The sequence below is a fragment of the Ciconia boyciana genome, chromosome 2, assembly GCF_034638445.1.
Source record: "Ciconia boyciana chromosome 2, ASM3463844v1, whole genome shotgun sequence".
Classification (NCBI taxonomy): Eukaryota; Metazoa; Chordata; class Aves; order Ciconiiformes; family Ciconiidae; genus Ciconia; species Ciconia boyciana.
This window is the reverse complement of record NC_132935.1, coordinates 5,603,697-5,627,815: the sequence shown is the minus strand read 5'-3', so window position 1 is coordinate 5,627,815 and position 24,119 is coordinate 5,603,697. Positions and strand designations below refer to the sequence as shown.

General features: G+C 41.7%; 1 protein-coding gene across 1 annotated transcript in view; it reads right to left on the bottom strand.

Annotated features, from left to right (window-relative positions):
- Positions 1-21,863: 21,863 nt before the first annotated feature.
- The window catches only part of KCNK9 (potassium two pore domain channel subfamily K member 9), an 87,364-nt gene continuing 85,108 nt past the window's right edge, over positions 21,864-24,119 (bottom strand). The window contains exon 2 of the mRNA XM_072851148.1: positions 21,864-23,069. Within this exon, the coding sequence (XP_072707249.1) occupies positions 22,228-23,069 (842 nt within the window). The 3' untranslated portion in view covers positions 21,864-22,227. The remainder of the gene's footprint in view (positions 23,070-24,119) is intronic.

The following is a 24,119-nucleotide window of genomic DNA, read 5'->3' as shown; positions in this document are numbered from 1 at the left end:
TATAATAATAAAAACATGGAAGTAATAAATTAAGTACAGTAAGAACAAGAACAAAGGGATAGGAATACACCAGACTTCTTGGGCCCCATAGCAGGACAGTCTTTGACTTGCACAGCTCAGAAACTCAGCTACCCTTCCTTTTGGTAGCCAGCTCAGAGTTACTGCTATTGCTGGCCTGTCACTAAAGGTGAATTTGTAGGGGCTGAGTAAAGTCTGATCCACTGACTTTACAGTGAGGAAAGAGCTACAGATGCCTTTACAAGGAGATTTTAAATAATTCCTTTGCCTCCACACTAACAGCAGAAATCTGTTACTGAAATCTTGGCCACTTGAAATCTTGGCCCAACTTGGCAATGCGAAAAAAAAGATATTCATGGGTATGACCCATTTAAAGAATAAGCATCAGGTTTACCACATGCAGACAGGGAAAAAAAGAGATCTTGATTTCTTTCCCAAGTCACAGGCAATAACCTCTTCTTATCCTCTTCCTTGCTGAAGGAGCCTAAGCTTTCGCGAGTGCTGCTGGGGCAAACATGCACCTCAGAGAACAAAAACTATTGTTAGAGAGAAGAGTGGTCTTACCTATAGGAACTGGCCTGGGATGGAGGATAGTGTGAGTATGTTTTCCAGATGTGCGATCAGCATGCATCCTTCAGAAATGTCATGTAATTTGTCAGTTTGTAAAATAATGAATCTAATATACTCCTTTTAATCTCCATTTTGTCTTTCCCCCCCCCCGCCAGATTTTAATAAAAGGTTTCATTGTTGGAAAAGGTCTGGAGCACCTTTTCATTTAAAAAGTTAGGACTTCAATGCATACTACTACTAATAATAATAATAACAACAACAACAGATTACTATGTATATTTTCACTGTTATTAGAGAAGGCAATCCAATGCCTGTTAAATTTCATGTCCTGTGATTCTTTTAAGATACTCCACACCCTTCCCTGAATCACTAAGTCTGTACAAATCAGCTTCCCTTGCATCCCGTTTCAGGCACGAGGCTGGACTAGATGATCTCCTGAGGTCCCTTCCAAAGTGAATTATCATAGGATACTGTTATATTGTTGCAATTGGCTAATGATGCTTGGGCTACACATTTTATCTGAAGAGGTGTCTCGTCGTCTGGCTGTTGTGGTATCATAGGTCTCTAATTACTGAAGTAAATAGTAAATACAGAGCTCAGTCAAGTGTACTGTAATGTGTCAGCCAAGGGCAATACTAAAACTGAGGAGAAAGGAGCAGTGGGGAAATTTGGCTTACCTATTCACTCTAAGCAAAATCTATGAAATTGCAAATGATCTGCAAAAGGATGCAACAGAAGGAGCATCATTTCAGTTACTTTAAATACAGACTAGGCTGAATATACAGTGCAATAGGAAAAAGGAGGCTTCTTGAAGTGCCTGTGACAGGGAATCATAAAATAACACAATAAATTAGGTTGGAAGCAGAACTTGATCATCTAACCTCTGAATAAAACAGAGCCAATTTCAAAGTTAGATCAAGCTGCTAAAGAGCTTTTCCAGACAGGCTTTGATTATTTCAAGGTAATAACTGGGGCAACCTGTTCCAGGGTTTGACCATTCTCATTGTGATTCATTTTTCCCTTGTACCTAATGGGAATTTCACGTGCTGCAGCTTGTGTCTGTTGCTACTCATCCTTTTGCTCCACAGCTCCAACTAGAGTCTCACTCCATCTTCTCCATAGTCACCCATATAATGTGGGAATGGTCCCATCTTTGTAGTGCTGGTACAGCCCTACTGAAAATCAATTGAATTGCACTGGGCTAAACCAAAGGGACAAATCTAGCTTACCCTTCTGTGGATTCACAGAGTGTTGAAATTTTCTCATCCTCAGTATAGTAATTCTTCAGTGCCCGTGTGCCATTTCCCAACTTGCTTTTCTTTACACGTGGATCTCAGTGTTGCCTTTCATGATGCAGAGAAAAAGAACTATTTAATACCTCATATCCCAGCATCTACTCTTGGTACCTCACTGGGATATTGCCATGGAAACAGGGAAAGTTTGAAATAAAAGCAAATACGCTCGCTTTTCTTATTTTTCAGTAGGGACTTCAAAATTTACTGCAGTATAAAACAATCCGTGTACCATCTGCTTATTGAAAATTGAATGCAAATGTTTCCTTTCTTTCTTCTGGAGCTCTAAATCACTGCGACAGCGTATCCCCTCAGAAGCATCCTTAGACATGGTGCATGAGTTCATGTAGCTTCCTGCCCAGAAGTTAGGTAGATGAGAATTATCATTGTCCTTTGGCCATGGATGGCACACATAAAGAACAGACTGAACCAAAATGGAAAGCAACATGTACTGGAGACAAGCAGAGCCATGAAATCAGCTGCTGGAAGATAATCTAGGCTGTATAAGTCACACAGTGTCCCAGCTATATTTTGGGAAAGGTCATTTTTAACATATGATAGGTGTATGTAGGAGACTCTTCACAAACACACCAGCATAATTTTTTCCCTCTGTGGTCATTTTCTCTGTGAATCAATTGAGTCAAGCACCACTGAACTGGAGAGTTGAGTCCTCTGTTTGCAGAGGCAGCAGCATGAGTCTCCTAGCTGATGTGACTGTGATTTATTCAGACTGCCTTCTAATAAGGGGCACCAGAGCATGGTTTTTGAGAAAGTCGATGGAGATACGTAGTTACAACATATAAGTCAGCTATCTGGAAGAGGCAAAGGGTCTGTGTATGGCACCATTTCTCCCCACTGCCTGCTGAGGTCTGTAAAGGATCTCAGTCTCTCTTCAAGTTATACACCAAAGTGGAGACCTAAGTCCATCTTAGGAGGTGGCTAGAAGGAAGCTCATTTCTTTTCACACCCTTGATCCCTCTCATTGTATTGAGATTTCTGCTAAGGAAAACTTTTGGCATCATTTTGAATGCTGCTTTTATGACCCAGACACTTGCCTGTCAAGGACCTGTCTCTCTGAGGTGGGGTATTCCTCTCTGCACTAGCGTCAGTGTTGTGGTACACAGGGAACTTCCCCTTGACTTGAGGAGATGGTCCAGATCCACCACTGAGCCTCTGGCAGCTTCCCAGGGGACAGGCAAAATGTGGCAACACTGATGAGTGCAGTTGTTTCTTTGCCCCTGATTTCCCCAGCCCTTTCCCAAGTCAGTGGTCAAAGAGCTTACGTCTCTTTATGAATTTCCACAGAGTCAAGAGTCGGGTTGCCAAGGAGAGGCAGACTTGCAACTGTCCTTATGTACAGGGTCACCTCTTCCTCTAGAAGCAGAGGGAACAACCCAGCTCCCTCTGTCTTGCACTCTGCTCAGCATACAACACTGCTTCGCGCGCAACTCACGGGGCTGCAACCATTGCAGGGCCATCCGTCTCTTGCATGACTTCGCCTTTCCCTGAGCTGTTACAGGGGAGAGGTGTTCTGGTAGCAGTTGCAAACAGACGGTGTTTTCTGTTGCTGTTTCTCTGGTAATCAGACAGCTACACTACTAATCATGTCCTTACAACCCTGGCTCCTGCTTATCACAGCCTTCTTTGAGAATGAAAGCACACTGTGCCCTGTTCAGTCAGCCATCCGTCACTTCGCCGTCCTGAATGATTAATGTCTACCTACCAAAGCCTGCACACAGCTCTCCCTGGGAGGCAGTGAAGCTGCATGTACAATGTCTTGGGCCTGGTGGAAAATGGGTGTGAATGTGTGATCATTACCAGGGAAGTCCAGGGTGCTACAAAAATGTCCGTGAGACACTATGCTTTGCAGAAGATTTATTTTAAGTGTGCTTAGATTAAACTTCATTTAATCTTCCTCCTAATTCATGGACATCAGGTCAAATCTTCCACTGCATCCATTCAGAGCGACAGATCTATTGTCTCTGGAGAAGTGTTGTTGATATTGAGAGACTATGTTTAAGTAGCCATTGTATCACTGCTGTTACATCTTTGGGACAAGTCTTGATTCCAGCTGTCTCCTTTGTGTTACACTGATTCAAACACAGAGTGACAGTCTTGTTCAGGCTGTGAGGGACCTCAGGAGGTCTCCAGCCCAACCTCCTGCTTCAAGTTGGGCCAACACTAAAGTCAGACCAAGTTGTTTAGGGCTTTTTCCACATAGGTGCTGTGGTGGGTTAACCTTGGCTAAGGGACAAACTCCCCCTCAGCTGCTCTCTCACTCCCACTCCTCAACAGGACAGAGTGGAAAAATAAGAACAGAAATCTTGTTGGTCGAGGTAAAGACAGGGAGATAACTTACCAGTTACTGTCATGGGAAAAATAGACTCAAACCAGGGAAAATTAATTTAACTTCTTGCCAATTAAAGTAAATTCAGATGGTGAGAAACAAACTCAAACAACGCCTTCCCCCCATACCTTTTCCCAGGCCCAGCTTCACCCCTTCACTCCCGACTCCTCTGCCCGAGGGGCACAGGGGGTGGGGATGGGGGTTCGGTCAGTCCATCACAGCCCCTCTCGGCCGCTCCTCCCTCCTCACCCGTCTCCTGCTCCAGCGTGGGCCCTGCCCCGGGCTGCAGTCCTTCAGGGACAACCTGCTCCCGCCCGGGCTCTCCACGGCCGCAGCTCCTGCAGGAAATATCCCCCTGCTGCGGCGTGGGGCCCTCCCCGGGCTGCAGGGTGGGTCTCTGCTCCAGCGGGGTCTCTCCAGGGCTGCAGGGGAGCCCTGCTGCGGGCCTGCAGCACCTCCTGCCCTCCTCTTCCGCCTGGGCATGGACACACGGTGCAAGTGCTGACTCTTCACCTGCTCTAGACAATTGCTCTCCCACTCTTTTCATCCCTGTGGTGCCTTCCTTACATGTGCCTTCCTTTCTTGGAGTAGGTTTTGAATTATGATCTTCACCACAAACAGCCCTAAGGTGGTGTTCACTCCCTCTCTGACACATCATCATCATCAGTAGAATTACCTGCTTATGACTACTTGATGTACTGGAGCAGCAGAATATGAGGTTTTTTCCCCACTAATTCATGGTAACACTCCCAGGAGAGTGGTGCATATTAGCATATTAGATTATAAACACTCTGAGAGAGCAATTTGCCTCAGTGTTGTCCGTGTACAATGCCACGCTGGATGGCCCCAGTTTTGCTTGGCATTGAGCACAACCGCAGTCAAAATAACATGTAATCATGAATATAAGACCAAAGTAAGAATAGAAGGCATTATTCCCACTCTGTGTGGGTCTGCCTTGAAGAGTCATGTGTTTAAAACAACCTGAGAATCATAGAATATCTCGAGTTTGAAGGGCCCCATAAGGATCATCAAGTCCAACTCCCTGCTCCTCGCAGGACTACCTAAAACTAAACCATATGACTAAGAGCATCATCCACATGCTCCTTGAACTCCTTGAACTTCACTCCCTCTCAGTGAAGAACCTTCTCCTAATGTCCAACCTGGACTTCCCCTGACGCAGCTTCATCCCATTTCCTCGGGTCCTGTCACTGGTCACCAGAGAGAGGAGATCAGCACCTCCCCCTCCGCTGCCCCTTAATTCTGCTAGTTCCTCAGATGGGCTTGTTAACTGTCTTTGAGCATCCCAAACTTGTTAAGAGCTAGTAGCAGTTGAAATGGAAAGAGTGTTTCTGATCCTGACCAGAATGGGGTTTGAGCTGGCTTCCCTGTGTCTTTGACTGGATATAGGAGTACACCAGTTTCCTACAGAGACTTAACGGGAGTGGAGCAGGCCAGACAGCTCCCCAATAAATATGAGGTAGAATAAATGTCTCTGTGTATTTGTCCAGAAACACACAATCCATCACAACTGACTGGAAAACTCCACACAGCATGGCCATGGGCTGAGGAGAGACATGAGGCCAGGTTTTACAGCTCACCTGATATGGGACAGCTTGTTAAGACACTAACTTCACGATGGATGTGAACCCTTGTGCTATCTCTCTGGCTGTGTGAAGGCTGGAGAGCTCAGGAACACCTCCAGACCATTGCTTCCTTCAGCCGTTCCACTAAAGGCCCAGACACACAAAAGATGATGCTTTTTTTACTGCAGCTCAAGACTACAGAATCCTTCTGTCTGTCTCTACAACTTATTCAGATTATCTCAAGGAGCACAAGGAAGTAATGGCAAATTTGAAAACCCATCTGCTACAAGAAACTAGATGGTTACTCAATGGTGGGACCTTTGCTCCTGATATCAACATGGCATGGATTTAAGTGATCAAAGGCAGGCCAAAATCATCTTGAAATTATCCGACTGCAATCACCACAGACTGCATTTGGTATTGCACTTACGAAGTGGCCTCCCTTTCACTAAAACAGCATCTGGTCACCTGTTGTTCTTCTTGTTAGTGGATCTGCCAGATTTGATTGACTTGTTTGCGTTTGGGAATCCTGACAAGACCATGTCTTGCAAAGCCATATTGGCCTACAAGCTGTTGCAAGGAGGTGGAGAATGTCCACAGGGCAACAAACACAGCGTGATTTGTGTTCTAGATTTCTCTCTCTCTCTCTCTCTCCATCCCTCTCCCCTGGGAGAGCAGACACTAATCATTGCCTGTAACAGCACTGGGTGATTAATTTAAGTGATTTAGCACCTGGGGATTCACCTTCACACAGAGATTGATGGTTTGGATGTTTCCTACATTATTACCCTTACAGCAATTACCTCCCACATATACTTGCTCTTGTGCTAATGAGCCAGAAGCTATTAGCATCCACATCCACCATCTACATGTTTTATAGTTGCAGAAGGGCTCTTCCTTGGTGACCACACCTTCTGGGCAGGCAAATTTATAACATGAATGGAAAAGTCTTTTCTGCAGACATTTTGGGAAGGAAAAAAAATAGGCAAATTGTATTAGCATTAGGAAGAGAAGTGTATCATGAGCATGAAATCAGAGCCAAGGAGAGCAGAATCAGGCTGTCGGTGATGTGAACAGTGCTGAGATTTACCTGCTCAGTGCGAGTAGCCCAGGCAGGCAGACCATACAGGTAGAACTAGCAAAGTGTTACAAGTTGCACCAGTTTTCTGGGTTGACTCAAATAAGCAAAGTTCAGCCCAAGTGTAGGCTATGCCTAGATTAAACTGCTTAGTGCAATGCTGAAAAACTGAGGTAAGCTCTCTTATTAAATCTGACTAGTTAAATAATTCAGATTCTATAAATTGCTGCTCTACCCCCTCCTTTCTTTTTCACCACATCTGTATTCAGCTGAGTCCTATCTCAGTGATGTTGGCTTTTACACTACCGCCCAACAGTTTGGCTCATACCATCCCACAGACTCTTGCACCAAAGTACAGATTAATTTAACCCATTAGTCCAAATATTCCTCTTGTTTACAGTAATATAAATTCAGTGAGCTGATATCACAGATTTATTCTGAAATGCAGAGTCCATACCATGATAGTCAGAGCCCATGAACAGTGTGGGGAGAGACAGACTAACACAGAAATACAAGCTGGGATCACTTGTACTGCGCAGTGTTTCACAACAGCAATGTGAATCTAGAATGGAGGGACGTTGCCTTCTTGCTCCATCTCTGCTCCTTGTTTCCTTTTGCCTCTTGGGAAAATTATTTCAACTCACATCTTCAAAGACAGAGACAGGGACAACTTTCCCAAAGAAATCTTAGAGGAGCAGGGTGATTGCTTGTCTTAGAAGTCCCCTTTTTATACAGGGAATTTCTTACATTTTAGGAAGTAGAAATAATGAAATAAAAGCACAGCAATAGCACTAAATGTAACCATCATCAAGAGGAGCATAACTCATAGTTTGAGATCAAGGTCATTTACGTTGCGAGTTGGCCTCTTTTCCTCTCACTTCTGTGTACAACACAGCAAACCTCTGTCCTAAAACTCCACAGATGTGTCAGCATCTTGCAGTTTGTCTCTGCATCCTACTATTCAAAATGCAGCTGGTAACACTCATCAGACACTACAACAGTGAAACGCAAGATAAAAGCTGTTGCTCATGATGCACTGTGCAGCACAGGACACCAGAGGATGGTGTAAACTCTTCTTCCTTGCTTGAAAGTCAGGTGCTGGCTTTTGTCTAGAGAAGGACACCAGATTAAGCTGACTATGGTATGACACACTGAGGAGATGCTCTTCCTGCCCTACGGCACCAGGAAATTCCCTGTGATCAAGATGTACCGTATGTTCTCCTTTTATTTGAACCTAAGTCTAATGTCACAGCTGTGGGTTGTTCCCTTTGGAAATACCAAGTTCATTCATAGGACCTGAACTTCCAGTGTGAAATGGAGTCTGTTGTGACACAAGACCATTAGTATATGAGGTATGTAGAAGCAATGTGGCTATCAAAGGGGTTTTTTTTCTTCCTCTCAACCTTCACTAGGAGGTAGAAGGGAAAGATTAACTTCCAGGTAGAGTCCATATAGTCTGAGGTGGTATAGGTCAGTAGTTTCTATCTATCATCTCTAGCATTTCCACCCTTTTAGAAACCAAGCGACACACTCCCACCCCAGCCAGACCTGGAACAAATAACCATAGTGCTAAGACAGGGCAGCTCATCTGAATCCATATCAAGTGTTAAAGCCAAGAGTTTCCATTAATGGTCACTATGTAAGTGGCACAGTACATTGACTTCATCTATAGGAACATTTTCTTCCTTTCCTTCAACAGTCAAAATTTCCCAGCAGTAAAATGCTGGAGCCAAGGATAGTCTGAATATAAGCAGCAACTAGTCTTTTATACCTCCTTCAGTGGCTGAACTTGGACTGATACACTGATTGCAAGGTCTTCCAGAGCTTTTGTTTTCTGCCTTTTAATCAGGTAACAGTTTTTTCCTGGCTCTGAAAATCCTAGAAATATGCATTTCTTTTTTTCCTAAAAAACTTTTATTTTTTTAAAACAGAAATAAAAGTATTTCCTTCTCTCAGTTCTAAACGTTTTGGTTTCTGTTTAATTGGGTATTGCTTTGTCCTAGGAGAGTGAGAAAGCACAACAGGGAAGACCTCATTTACCTTTTCTGTACTGTTCATTATTTTGTACACTTCCAGTACAATTCCCTCATTTGTCCCCTCTCAAAAGTCTCTGTTTTAACAACGGGCAAGCTGAACTGAAGACATTGCCTTAGGTGAGAAAGATACAGAGATTTGGTCACAGCATGATTACAGACACAAACCCATTTTCAGCGACTGAAATATTTTGTTTGCTGTCAACCAAGCAGTTGATGTGTACTGAGCAGGCTCTTGCATTTTGCTGCAAGATGCTTAATTTCTTTCGTCCTCTGAGACAGGACCCAGGCACATGGCAGCAGTCAAACCCTGAACAATCAGGCATCTGTGACTTTGATTCAGATTTATAAAGATATTTATACGCCTATAGATGAAAGATTGGAGGGTTTTTTTCTGTTTTTTTTTCCCCCCATCCCCTGAAGTCTAACATTCCTGTGGTTGTTAAGAAAAGTTCAGCACACAAGGTTTTCTTCAAATTCTCCTAGGCATGCCACTGCACTACCTGGAGCCCTTTAAAATCTAAAACGGTCCTCTAGTCTATATTATTGATTGCTTAATTAATTACTCTAAAAGGTTTTTTTGCTTGCAAAAGGGGTGGACGGGGTTCAACGACACTTTGGATTGTCTGTGCATGCTGGATAAATTGAGATGATAAAATATGCTGGCAAATACCACTCCAAAAAGAAAGAAATTGTTGTTCTTAATTGCTAACAGAGATGTTATCTCATGCAGCACAGAAAACACATGTGAGATTGCTCGGGTATATTTATCTCTATTGTTAAAACTTTTTTTCTCCTTTCTGTGCCATAAGAACTCCTGTCTTCACCATCAGAAAATGAAGTTTTTACAAGCATTTTTTGTTGTTGTTTTAATGTAGGCCAGGGACTAAGTATAGGGTGTATACAACACTGACTGTGTCCCAACACACAGGATGTGTTGGCTCTTCACTCATTTGTAAGTGAGTCTCATACACAGCAAGAACAGATGAAGGCTATGACGACAAGCTAATCTCACTCTCGTTATAATACAGAACAGTGACTTCTACCAAGTACTTTCTGCATTAAGGCAATGGTTTCTTCCTGTAAGAGCGCACAAGGTAGCTGGTCTCTGTTTCATCACTGGATGTCATGGCAAATTTGCTGCAACCAGTTTTTTATTCTAATGGTTAACTATTCTCACTGTTCATGTAGACATTTTCTTTCATCAAGGCCCCTGGAAGGAAATATAAAACCTCTCACCCTCTGTCACTGTGCAGCTGGGATCAGCTTCTGGCCACTGCATCATCAGGGAAAAAAAAGAAAAAAGAGGGGATTCTTCCTATTGGTAAGATGTTTCTCAAATATGAAATACTAGCTCTGGAAACTTTCAGAATTCTTCCATGAGCAGCAGCATGTAGAAAACACATCATAAGGACAAAGTGAGGTCCTGTACCTGACTTCACTTGTGACTTACCTGGATGGCAATGACAGTACAAGTTGCCCAACGCTCCATTCCAAATGAAAAATGGTTCTTGTGGCTCACAGCAACACCTGCCAGCTAAAAGTGGCACTGAGACCCACTTCCCCACTTTTGCTAGGAAGCACTAGATTAATAATTTTGTGAGTGAAACGTTGATCTCCTCAAGTCAGAAGTTACGCTGTTCACTTTGGTATCCTAAGATCTTGACCTTCAGCTCCACAAAGTTAACGTGGGGGGAGTCCCAACAGCTAACTCCAGGCCACCATGCACTGACTCTGCTCTTATGCCTCCCCTAAGCACTTTCCTTTTGCTTATTCTGTACTGTAGTCTTCCGGGAACAGCCTGGTTGGGTATTTGATGAAGGTTCATACTTCACTCTGCACGTACTTTTGTCAAAAAAGCTTTTATTGCAATGCAAAATATCTTCTGTATATGACATCTTTCTCCTCCCCCAACCCCCTTAAATTTAATGAGTAATCCTTTCTGGGTTTGTACATTGTGATTCTTGTGTGTATGTATGAATATATATACATATCTATATATCTATCAATCTATAGATATTATATTAATACAATCATATATAAATCTGGACCTATATAATTTTATATATATACACATATCACTAGATATATGTGTGTGTGTGCCTATACATATATATACATTACATATACACTGTATACACATATATGCACACACATACATATCATATAATCATAAACATCTGTTGGTTGTCAAGGGACTTTTCTTTAACAAAATAAGTTCCATCAGTGGATTTTACTTCTGTAGTGCAATTTTACAGGAAGTTAACATTTCCACATTCAATATAAAAGAAACAATATACATTTGAAAACGTGCCATAGGATTTTTAATGAAAAAATTAGAAAAGTGCATTATTTTACAACACTACAGTAAATGATTCTTTTTTTTTTCTCTGTAAAGACATTGTAAAATATATACAGGGTTGCTTAGTGCATTCATTACAAAAGAAAGATGCAATCCCTTGCATAAATTACATATTGTACAGGGGTTCGCTGTCTACTTGGACTTGTAAACATTTGTGTGATACAGTTTTCATTCTTTATGTAAGCTGCAATACATCTTATTTTCATTTGACTGTTGTTGCATTCTAACTCCAGTACGGCATTCTAAGGCCATGTGTGAAGGCATCCTCTCCCATTACGGAGAAGGCCAGAAAAAGAAATGAAAACACAAAAGAGTCTTTAATTTGGTTCTTTGTAATCAAGTTATCACTGGTTTAACAAATCACATCTTGATGCTTATGACCTGCTCTTTCTCCTTTGCTAGGACCAGCTCAACAACTATGTTGAAGTTAGAGGTCTGAAATAAGCAGAGAAAACAGCTTCCAGGAGGTAAATTCCCAGTGCAGTCTCCACAGCCAAGCAGCTCCTCTTTCTAGATGACCGTGCTCCTAATGCTCTCTGTGCTGCACAGAAAATGTATAAACCAGGGTAGAAATTTAGAGAGTTTTGCTCTATCTCAGGCTGTTGAGGGCCTTTAGAATGCCGTCAATACACCATCAGTAAGTCCGCATATGCACATTCAAAGAAGTACAAAAATGCACCAAAAAGTGTCAAGAGATCCAAAAGAGACATAGCATCAACACACACTCACAAACACACACATACACGCACGCTTCTGTCTGAGCAGGAAGGCTCAGTCTCCAAAGTAGGAATCACAATTTAATTTCAACCTGTATGTGTGTTTGGAAGAAATCCAAGAATTTCCATATAAACTCCTTAGGTCCCAAATTGAACACTTTTATCCCTGTTTCTCATAGATGAACAGTTTGTTGAAGTAAGAAATTGCACCTTGAAGAGACAGTATCCACATTCTTTTGGCCTACTGGAAACAACTTTTAAGCCCCCCTCCCATTCCCCATTGACCTACCCAGCTCCAAATAATTTCCTTTGCCGTCATATCACTAGGATCAAAAGTTTTAGTCAATACTCCTCAATGGCAACAAACAGCCACACAAATCTTAACAAGTCAAGGGAAGAGGAAAAAGAAAACATTTTTTTCTTCCACAGTTCACTCCCGACCTTGCAAAAAAGGAACAGATGGATTATTGGTTGTATAGCATACTATAGGAAATTTACATTCTGTAAAAGAAAGACAGATTAAGTTTGTATTCTAAAGAATGAGCCAGTCTCTCATAATTTCTGCTTATTAGTTAGTTGTTAAAAGGTTTGTAGTAGGACTCTTTCTGAAGCATATACTAGTCCTTTTTTCATACAGGGTCAACCCAACAGTACTTACACCCAAACTACCTTTGTGTGGATTAACCAAATTTGTTAAAGTCCAAAAGAGCAGTGCCCAGAGTGGTACCCAGGAAATTACTTAATAAAGCCAACCACTAGATTAACAGAGTCTTAAAGCAGTTGTAATCTGGACACTGGGATCCCTCTGTTGTTATGCAGATAGTATACTTGTCCTCCAATATCTGAATAGTATTCCTGCACTAACAACTCATACAGAAAGTATCTGCCACAATGTAAATGCAGCTGAGCAGTCGAAAAGGAGGTAAACTGGCATGAGAAGATCACTAAATTGTGTTGAGTGTACCAGTTGTGCTGGTCAGTCGTGACCACACCAGACTCTGCTGTACTAATCTTCCCAGGAGAATAAAAAGGGCACAGTATTAATGATGAAGAGGAATTTCCTACTGCTGCCTCTGACTGCAGTATTTCTCCATGTTGGGAATTTAAAAGAGATGCTAAAAAGGAGCAATATGGCATCTATCTTTTCTGGAAAATGTGTGTGACAGTAAGGGATTCTTCAGAGAAAAGAGAAGTCACATGGAAAGGTAAGTCACTGTAGAGCAACTGGGGCTTAGATGCTGAAGAACATGAAAGGAATGTACAGTGAAGATTAAAAAAACCAACAACTAACTGTGCATTGATAAAAGGATCTCATATATGTCTTTGCTCCTGCACATGGCTAATCTTTTGGCAAAACAACAGCTGCCAGAGCAACCAGAAGAATTTGGCCAGTTTCCAGTGGCCACAACCATGACGCATAGCTGTGAGCTGCCCCACAGATCCATTTGGATGACTGGCACAAAGAAGATAATGAGATGTGCCCACTGCTGTGTGCTGAACAAGAAACTCCAGTTCACCCACACTGCCATTCAGAAGGGGCTCTCAGAAGAAGAGCTTCAAATCAGAGAGATCAGAGAAATGTGCTAGGTACTTTAAAGAAAACATTAGAAGAAACGGCTATGGAGCTATCTGAATGCTCTGTCACTGAAGTTCCTTATCTTGATTCCTAAGGAGAATGCTGCCCTGAGCTCTTGCCCAGTGTGCAAGTTAGAAATCAGCTCTGTCCTCCATCACCCTCACCCAGAGGCCAGGAAGAAATCCAATCTTTTGCCCTGCCTTTTTTAACCATGCTTAGAGAGGGTTTGGGAGAAGGATATGTCATAGCATCAGTGTCCTCATCAATCCAGCTTGTGACACAGAAACTCAACTGTATCTTCCCCATTCCCCAGGTAAATCCAAACATGTTTGGAAATGTATCCAGCAACCCTTCCTCCTAGAAGCATAATCTATCCCAGACAGCACAGCTGAGACACTTTGGCCGTTGCACCACATGGGTACCAGAATCATGCTCCATCCTGAAATACAGCACCTTGCTCATCCATCTGCATCATCCCATCTCTCTAAGACACAACACTGGTTCTTTCCTCTACAAGTAAGATAAAATCAGGCCCAAAGCCTATCTCCACAAAGACATTTAAGCACCTATTTAGTTCAGTGGGAATTAAGAGCCTCACTGCATATATTGGATCTGAGCTAAAATCCTTTCCCCAGATACTCCCATGATCAGCTCCAATCAACGTGCCAAGATGATGCTTGTCAATAGGACAGCCGTGGCATGACCCCCATGTCAGCAGTGATATTACCAAACAGGCCTTTTGGAAATAATTTTGTAGACTTGCGATTTCAGACTCTGGGAGGCCAAAATCATTTACACACTCTACTTCAGATAATCTAATTAAATAGTTATCAGATTAATTAGCCTCTTAACGATAATTATGATTAAGGAGCTGCATACCCATGCTGTAGGGAGAGCCAGCAATAATAAATTAATGTTATTTCTCTAAAGGTCAATTTTAATTATGTTTTTGACATGTAGAAACTGTCCAAACACAGTCAATACGAAGAGGTTTCTTTGCTATATTGTGGCCTCCTGAACCCAGCTGGAGAAGCTTAGCATTTCCCACACATTTCTATGGCACAGCTCTGGGGAGATGCTATCAAAGATGGGCAAGGATACTACAATCCAGATCTTTCTGAGCCACAGTATGGATCTGCCACAGGCAATAGGACAGATGGTGTAACTGATCTCTTCCAGGGGACGGTAGAAGGAAGATGCTCTAGAAGACACATTTTTCACTGCTTCCTGCTCGACACCAGCATCAGTAATGTGGTCTCACCAATGACAATACACTCCACCATGAACCAGCCATTGTCCGTCCTTCCCACACCTCCTGCCACTCCTGCTTGGGAGGATGCTGGAAATAGACTAAACCCAGAAGACCCGTGGCTCTTCCTTAATCTGAAACCATGCCACAGACCTTACCAATGATCTACAGAAAATGAGCCGAACCACTGTGTCCCTTTGCCTGCTCACGTCATTTGTGCTGCCCTTTCTCCGGATGGCCTTCTCCCAAACAAACACGCTCCCAAATTCTCCTTGCAGGCTAATGCATTGCATCCCAGCCAGGGAAGAAGTGGATCTCACCCATGCAGGTTTATGCACTTTGCATTTCCTATTTGATTCTGCGCATATTGTTTTTAATCAATCTGCAGATTTCTTTTGTCAGTAGTAATTAGAGTAGAACATTTCCTTCCCCAGGGTGCAGTTCTGTAGCATAATGCTTTTCATTAATAGATGAGGGGGGAAAGTACAGAATGTGGTAATCTTGGGTCTGAAAATACGTTTATGAAATGGCAAGCTAATGAGTTAATGTCTGGCTAGGAAAGGGGGGAGGGCATATGGAGAAAGCCGGAGGGCCGCTGTCTGTGAAATGGATCTGTCTTCTAGCCTCAAGTATAGTGCTCTGGATACAGCAATTACTGCAAGCTGTTCCACAGACCAGATAAACAATGAATCAAAGCCAGGCTAGTGGTATCAGAACTCATGCATGAGAAGATGCATTATAGAGCATAGTTTCAATTATTATATTTGCTAGCTCCACTTGTGAATTAGCCAGCTATGATAAATGTTATCATCCTGTTGTTTGCTCTGCATTTCTCAAAGTGAACTAAAAGACAACACAGCTTGGAACTGTGAATATTAATTACCAATAAAATTACAGCATTAATCTTTCTTCCCCCCTCCGCCCCCCTTTTTTTTTCTGCCCAATCTGTTGTGGGTGTTAATGTATGGCAGCACTCCTTACATGGTCAGAAAGCAAGGTGAGGGAGGGCTTTGGGATGTTTATTAATTACAATATTCACAGAAGGAGAGACAAATGAAGGCTGAAGGCTCCAGGGATAGTATTTCCAGCCTAAAATTAGCAGGCAGCTTTGGATGACTGGATTCCATAAAGAATAAATTATACAGGTTGACTGTTGTCTTTAGGTGTTTCTGCTCTCCATTAGGCTTAGGAAAGCTTGTTCATGGTAAGCACTAGTTGGAGACACCGATGTAATATCTAGCAGTAAATAGAAAAAGGCTCACATTCCAGTTTCAGTAAAGGAGTATAAATCAGGACTCATTGCTCTGCACCCACATCAGTTAGGTCACCATATTGTAAATCTGCGTGAGAAAAAAAATAGCCTTACAGGATTTTGATTTTTCTGTAGCTTACAAATTCACAGCAATATAAACCCACCAATTTCAGAAAATAGTCCAGCAAGAGCCTGCTCAGCAGCTGCAACATCCACCTAGGTTATGTGCAAACCCAACCACCACGCATTTCCCATGTCTGCGTTCTCAGAACACACAAGGAGAAACTTTGTGGAGCTCCCAGTGTAATGGGGACACAAATGCTGAAAGCTCCTCAATTTGAAGCTTTATGTTGGATTTTTCCCCCAAAGGAATACTGATGTGTACATGTACGTGACTTGGAAATTTGTGCAAAGGACAATACGGTTTGACTGAGAATCAGTCAGGGGCTTTGGAGAAGCCTCTTTGGGGAAAAGGAAAAAAATAAGAGTAACAATCACTGAACAATTTCCAATTAAATGAAAGACTTCGGGCCAGTCTGAACAAGTTTAGCTTTAGTAAAGCATCCATTGGCTTCAGAAGAAGGTCCTACCACTCCAGGCTTTAGAGAAGGAAGCAGTTTGCTTACATCCTACTGAGCCCTTGCACTTAGGAGCACCAGTAAAGGAAATAGCATGACTTAACATAATTTATCACAGGGACCAGCACTGCTCAGGACGGACTGGCTGAATAAAATCCTGGTTTCAGTGAAGACAGCAGCAAAAACCTGATTGGAGAACCAAGAACTCCACAAATCTCCTTATCATCAGTAATCAGTGGAACACTGTGGCGTAGACCTTGACTGAGCAGAGGACAGTCAGTCTCCCAGACTGATTCTACCCACATCAAAGCACAACAGTCTTCAGTATCACCTCACTGTGATTTCAACTGGAAATAACATAACTACCCCTGCGGTTGAGAACAATTTCTTTCCTTCCATCTTTCTTTTTGCCCTCCTACTGCTTTTTTGGGTGAAAGTTCCTCTGCCATGTTCATTATCTACATCTTAAATAATTGCAAACTATATTTTGGCAAAGGGTACCATCAGTTTTCATGGTTTTAATTCAGCCTCTGAGCTCAGATTAACTAGCATAAGAGTCCCAGAGCACCTTCCATCTGTAATCAATTTCTCCACGTCCAATGTCATTATTCTATTTGTTTTGATTTTGGTGTATTGTTATGATGGCTAATCCTTTTCATACGCTTTATCTTGATGAAGTTCCCAAAATAAAGTTTGATATTAAAGTTAGATGACAGGCAGGCTGGTCAGAAAGGCAGTATTTCTTTTTCAGTTCTGTGAGTGTTATGCACCTCTCGTTGATGAAAGTAGTGGTGGTGTGATTCTCATTGTAATTTGTGCAATATTCCAGTCAATAAGTGTCTTGTTGAAATATGCATTAAAAAGTCCATAACATTAGTGTAATGGACACACTCCAACACATCTCTCTGGTCTGGCTTCCTCATAAAGATTTTAAATGACTGTCTTAATGAGATCCTAATATTAACAGGAATATTACATAAAGCTAAATGAGGACATAAACTTCAACTGAAAGCTACTTCCACCCAAGCCCCTGCCCTCTGGTCTGCACACACCAAATCATTCTGGAACATTTTCATTCTCCGTCTTGGTTCCACTGACTGCTTTTTTTTAAGCTTTTAGCAACAAATGATGCCTTTTCCCATAACAAAATCTTTCAAATCTGTCAGAGAAAACAAGAAACTACCTTGCTTAGGTTTGAATTGAAATAATCTTGATTATTGCCCTGGCATTTCTTCGATCGAAGCATTAGGAAACTAATGAGACAACCTACTATACAGTAGATTAACTTGGTCACTTCCCTCTTTCCTTTTTTTTTTTAAATCTTGCTGATTTTGTCCTATTGACAAAAGGAGTTACAGAGGAGTCCAAACAGAAGTCTATTGATGAAGGTCACTGTACATCTTCTCCATTCATTAACAACCAAGAAGCTATTTTGGACCCTTGAAGTAACATCCAAACACCCCTTCTAGAGCTGTCCCATTGCAGTCATCCCTGTAATGCATATATATATATGTATAAAGTTCTGGCAAAGCAGCTCCGGTTAGTCAGTCAGGATCTTCCTTGTGCGGTAATGAAGACCAAGTGGAGACTTGTGCCTGCATTGTTCTATTAAGTTTCCTCTTTTGTTTCCATATCACAGCATGCTCAGTCAAAGCTATTTTGGTGCTTCACTGATCAAACTGATTTTTCCCTTTGATGATAATATGAAATATGCTAAGATAATAGGGTTGTTATATAATCAAAGTCGACAGCAGGGAGCTAAATTTGTGTTGTTTTGATGAAGAGCACATTAGTGTGACATAAATAGACTAATCTGATTTATTATTATTATTTCTAATGCTTAATAATAGGGAAGGGTAGGGGAAATGAGACTCAGGGGAATGAGAGTGCATCACAAAGTGATAGCAGACGTGTGTTACGGAAATGCAGGTTAGGTATTTTGGATATTAGGATGTCTTGTCATAAGCAGCACCACTACTACCTGCTTCTAGCTGAATTTCAAAAGAGCGAGTAGTGAGCAAGAGAGGTTGTTCTGAAAGAAATAATGTCTTAAGTGGAATAAAAAGTAATAATGTAGCAGAGAAAATATTCTGTGACAAGCAGTGTTGTGGGAAGAAAACTGGTATTCATGTAGGGCAATAAGAAGTCAGAGAGAGAGCAGACAAAAATCAGCTCACCTTTCACTGACTGATTTTTCATGTGTAACTGAAAAGCTGGGATTAACCTTGGACAAAAGCTTCCCTTTCACGATACTGTCTGTTCCAGTTCCAGACAGCCCAAGTCATTATTCACACATCAATCGAGAACCACAAAAACAACGAAAGAGAGAGGCATATTTTGCCTGGTGTACTGATGTGTACACATGAGAGTTCTTGTATTTGTGGCTGTTCACAAAGCAAAGTCCTGCAAGAGCTCATGGAAACGTCTGAATGTGTGCAGTCTTGCAAAGGAAATGTCTTGCCACTTCAAAATCTCGTGTGTGACAAAAATATAGATTGGACAGAAGTGCGGGTTCTTCAGAAAGAAAATAAAAATAAACAAACATATTTTTAAATCCTAAGGAATGCAGATACATTTTAGCAAAACACTTTCCTACATACACAGTCATTACATCTTTTAGACTTAAAAGTATCACTATGGACATCTACTCTGGCTCCTTCATATCAACATACATAGATTTCTTCAACCACATCCATAAACTTCGACTAAGCTAAAGCAGAGCTTTTCTAAAGCCATTGAATTTTAATGCAAAGACTGTAAGTGGCTGATAACCCACGACATGGCGAGGTGAGTTGCTCCCCTGGTTAAATATCCCATGTAATAAAATTTATTCTTCATTGATGGTTCCAGAGGGAAGATTTAGTAACAAATCAGCTAGAGTATGTAACAGCTTTGAACTTCTGGAGTTCAACATGATTTATAGGACATTTAAAGATTATTTTTATATGCAGCAGAAATAGAATTTTCCTCTTTTCTTAAAGCAAAAAAAAGGAAAAAGCTAACCAATATTTTATATGATGTAACCTTTTTTCACAAAACTGTTTAAATTTTTTGCTAAAAGCCCTGTTACAGAAGTTCCCCTTTGCTAGGCAGAGAGAATTTCACTCGAGTTCTGCAAAACCCCAAACTTCTCCTGCTTTTCTCCAGTGTCAAATACACCCAGCAGTCGTACACCATACAGATGTGTATATTCCAGGCGTTCTTTTTCTTATCTCCTTAGCAGGAAAAGAAACCTACATTTATTTGCACTTCTGGGATGCCACAAGCAAAGACTATGAAAGTGAATTTGGACAGCACTGTGAACCCTATGGGCCACTCTCGTGGAAAATAGCTTCTAGGTGGCAATCACCGAGGTGGTTTAACACATCCTGAAACTGCTTTTCTAGGTATGCTTGCTTCAATTCTTCTGCCATCAGCATTTGCCTTAGGACATGGTACCAGCAGCACAGCATTAATGCTCCCAGCATCCTACTGTGCTGAAGGATGTGATCCCCCCACGTTAGGCAGAAAAAGTCCATCCTCATCCATCCTCATTAAGAATCCTAAGTTATTTCTTCACGAATCTTAATGGAGGTTTTCATGCCACAGCAATTTGTAATCCCAAAGGAAGCTGCATAGGGGAGTCAAAGTCACGGATACTTGCTTTTCATTCACTTGTTGAAACACAGATATGGAAATTAGGAGAACATGAACATATTTAATATAGCTAATAATTTAAAGCCAGGGAGAAGACAACAGAGGAGGAATGACATTCCTTATTACTCCCTATTAATGCTCCTTATAGATGCCTCTTTGAAAGGATATCAACATCCATCAGCACACAGAGCTCAGAGCTGGGGCTTGTACAAAAACACACCATCTAGTTTAAGAAAAAAAAAAGGATTATTGCTTTTACACTGAGAGCACAAAATGGTTGAATCAGCAGGAGGTGATTAGTGCCAAAAAAAAGATGGGTTTTGTATGGCGACTTAACACGGAAGGTGATTTAAAAGATAGGATTAAATCAGAGACAAAGGTGCAGGTTTATAAAACTCCCAGTCCTACCGCTGTCAAATCAAAGATAAATCTCCCAAAGCACTAAATCCCATGTAATCATTGTAAATGCCTATTGTCTTAGAAGGGAGCTGGATTAGGCCTCTGATTCGGTTCTGTAAAGTCTGTTTGGTCCAGATGAACAACTGAGAGATGGACAATCTCCAAGGAACAACTCTACGACATGGTCTCAACATCCTCCACTACAACCTGCCAATGCAATCACTCCCAATGTTACCTTCCAAACACTGGAGTAAAACTGCTTTTGCCCATTACTGCTAAATGCATTTTGCCTTTCCGCCTAGTAAAAAAGCAGTATCACATCTAATCTCACAAGTTCCCAGTGAGCCAAACACAAGATACTGTCCCTTGAATTCTTCCTGAGACCAACAAAGGCTTTCCATTATTTACAAATCAAAAGCATTTAGAGACAATCATCTTTATTTTTTTATTTAAAACAAGGAATGCCCTGTCACTATTATATAAGAAAAAATATACATCCACCTATTTATACCCATCCTAATCCAAGCATTCCAAAAAATATAATTCCTATTCATGCAGGTAATTGCTGCACAAAATAATAATAATAATAATAATAATAATAATAATAATAATAATAATAATAATAATAATTTTTATAAATAAAATTAACCTAACAAAATACACTCTTTAGTTCCAACAATTCTCCCAATTTCTCTTAAAAATTCCACTTGCAAATTGTTGGAACAGTTGAAAATGATAAAAGTAAATATAGTTAAATCAAAAGGATTATTTGCTTTTGATTATTAATTCCATTGCTAGTTTTTCTTGTGTTTTTATTATGCATACCAGTTTTACAAAGTGCATGCTTTATTTTATTTATTTTTTTTAAATTTTGAACTGGCAAGCTAAAATGATCCATCTTTTCCTGCCTTTTTTAAATGTTAATACAATCTAAAATCTAGCATTAAAAAATTTATCATGATACACCTGGTATATTGACTGCTTATGGCGCATGCTTGTCTTGGCAAAAAACAAAACAAATTGGCTCCCCTCCCACCCTCCCCGTTCTTTTTGGAAGCAATCTAAAAGTTAAAAGCAGGCTGGAACGCAATTGCTTCAAGGGAAAAAAAAAAATAATACCTGATGCTTTAATTTTTGTCACATGGCACTAGTTGTGGAATTGCACGCGCACACACACGCACGCACACGCACCCAACACGCACACAAGCACGCACGCTGCAACCTGCTCGTGAGGAAAATAGTTTATTAGGTCAGGAGTGCCAGCGGCACATGAAGGCTCCCAGCTGTGTGTGCAACTTTGGATTTGGTACCCACTTCACGTCACCTTGAATCCTCTGACATCCACCGAGGGGGTAATGTAAGGCATACTTTGCTGGAACAGTAATAATCCATGCTTCATGCTCAAGAGCTGAGTCTCAGAGGAGGACTGGCTTTCTCTACTCCCTTTGGCCTCGCTCCGTCTCACTCAAGGAACAGAAAAACCAAAACAACGGAGAAGAACTGGGGAAAACAAGGAAAGCAAAAGAAGACAAATCCCTTTAAATGGACTTTCGCCTTTTCATCAGCCTGTGGTTATCTGTAAAGCTGTGCAACCCAGGTGAGATGGAGCTGACAGGAGATGGGAAAAGGCTGTTTTTTAATGTGCTTGGCGAGATCTCCTCTATCTTGTAAGAGATGGAGTGAAAGTACTGGGGGTTCAGCTTCGAGCTGAACGAATTTTGGTGGGACACCACCCGGCTGGTGTACTCGTGGGACCTGTAACACATGCAGGAACAAACTGACTGAAGGTCTGTTACTTCGGCCTTGTACCGTGGCCGACCATGCTGGGAGTCCTCTTGGATGTGGATAATCATGCTGTTGCGGTTTCCTGCCAGGGACGCCCGTTCCTCGGCATCCCGCCTCTCGTCCTCGCTGTTCATGGTTAAGAACCTGAGAACAACCAGATTTAGAAATGCCCCAATGACTGTCAACCCCACTAGAATGTACATAAAGCTAAAAGCCACGTAGAGAGGCTTCTTTTGAAGGGCCCCTTTGGTCTGCAGGGCCACATAGTCTCCAAACCCTATCGTAGTCAATGTTATAAAGCAGTAGTAGTAAGCATGGAAAAAGCTCCATTCCTCGTACTGGGAAAAGGCTGCTGCTCCAATGCAGAGTGTTCCCATGCAGGAGAAGAAACCCACAGTCACCATGTTTTCCATGGAGACCTCAGTGCTCCTCATCCCACAGCACTTTTTGATGCGTTTCAAGAGGTACTTGACGAAGGTGTTCATGCGCTCGCCCAAGCTCTGGAACATGACGAGTGTCAGTGGGATCCCCAGGACCGCGTAGAACATGCAAAAGGCCTTCCCTGCATCCGTTCCTGGGGCAGCATGTCCATAACCTGGGAGAGGAATGAAAAGACAGAACAGTCAGCAAGGCAGGTGATGACCACAGCTCCTCCTTTCACACAAGCCACATGAATCGCAGAGACTCGGATGCCGCAGCCAGATCCAAAGCTACAGGAACAATGCAGTCACACAGCCTTCCTATCTCCTCACCTATGTCCTGTATCCGAAGCAAATATGACACAGAACAACAAAGTTGTACATACGGGAGTGGGAAAGATGAAAGAATGGGCAATCCATCCTACTTCAAATAACGGTGCAGTCTCCTAAACAAGATTATATCGCATTCATTTGCTAAAGAAATTTCACGTCCATCCTGTATCACATGCAATTGTGGAACCTTTGGAAACAGGTGGACTTGTCCACAGTATTTTTGAGAGGAGTTGGTGTTGCCCTGTCCCAAAGCCAGAGTGCACTGATGGCATCCACATTCTGTGTCTGCTGGCAGCATGGAGTTAACAACATCCACAGACCCACTGACCAAAGAAATTCCTTTCCAAACTCTTCCGTACTGAACAAACCTTTATCCTAGACACCCTATGAAAGCCACTCACTGCTGGAACACCATAGGACTTTAGGGATTTAATGCCTGCTCTATCTTTAATTATTGAAGAATAAACAACTTACCAGCTTGTTTTATAGTTTTACAGCTTTTACAGCTAGTCTGGCAAAGGCAATTTTGTCAGGATATTAAGCTAATCCAGGATGTAGCATGTTTCACAGCATAGTTTACAGACAGTAAAGTCATAGCTAAACCTTTATTCTAAACCAAACCATAAGTGTGTGTGGGGTCTGTTTTGAAATTATAATTTCACTTTTTCACATCACATGGCTTTAAAAATCTACATTTCTTTGTAGCTAAGATTCTAAGTGACAGTACCAAAGTCTCCAAAATGGGATGGCTGGGACTCACCTGGCCATGGTGTGCATAGACCACGTGGGTACCACTACCTAGACTGCCCTTAAAGTCAATGAATATAAATATGCACTTCCCAAGTGCAGTTTATCTCATTTACACCTAGGTGTCTAAAAGAGGTCAATGAGTT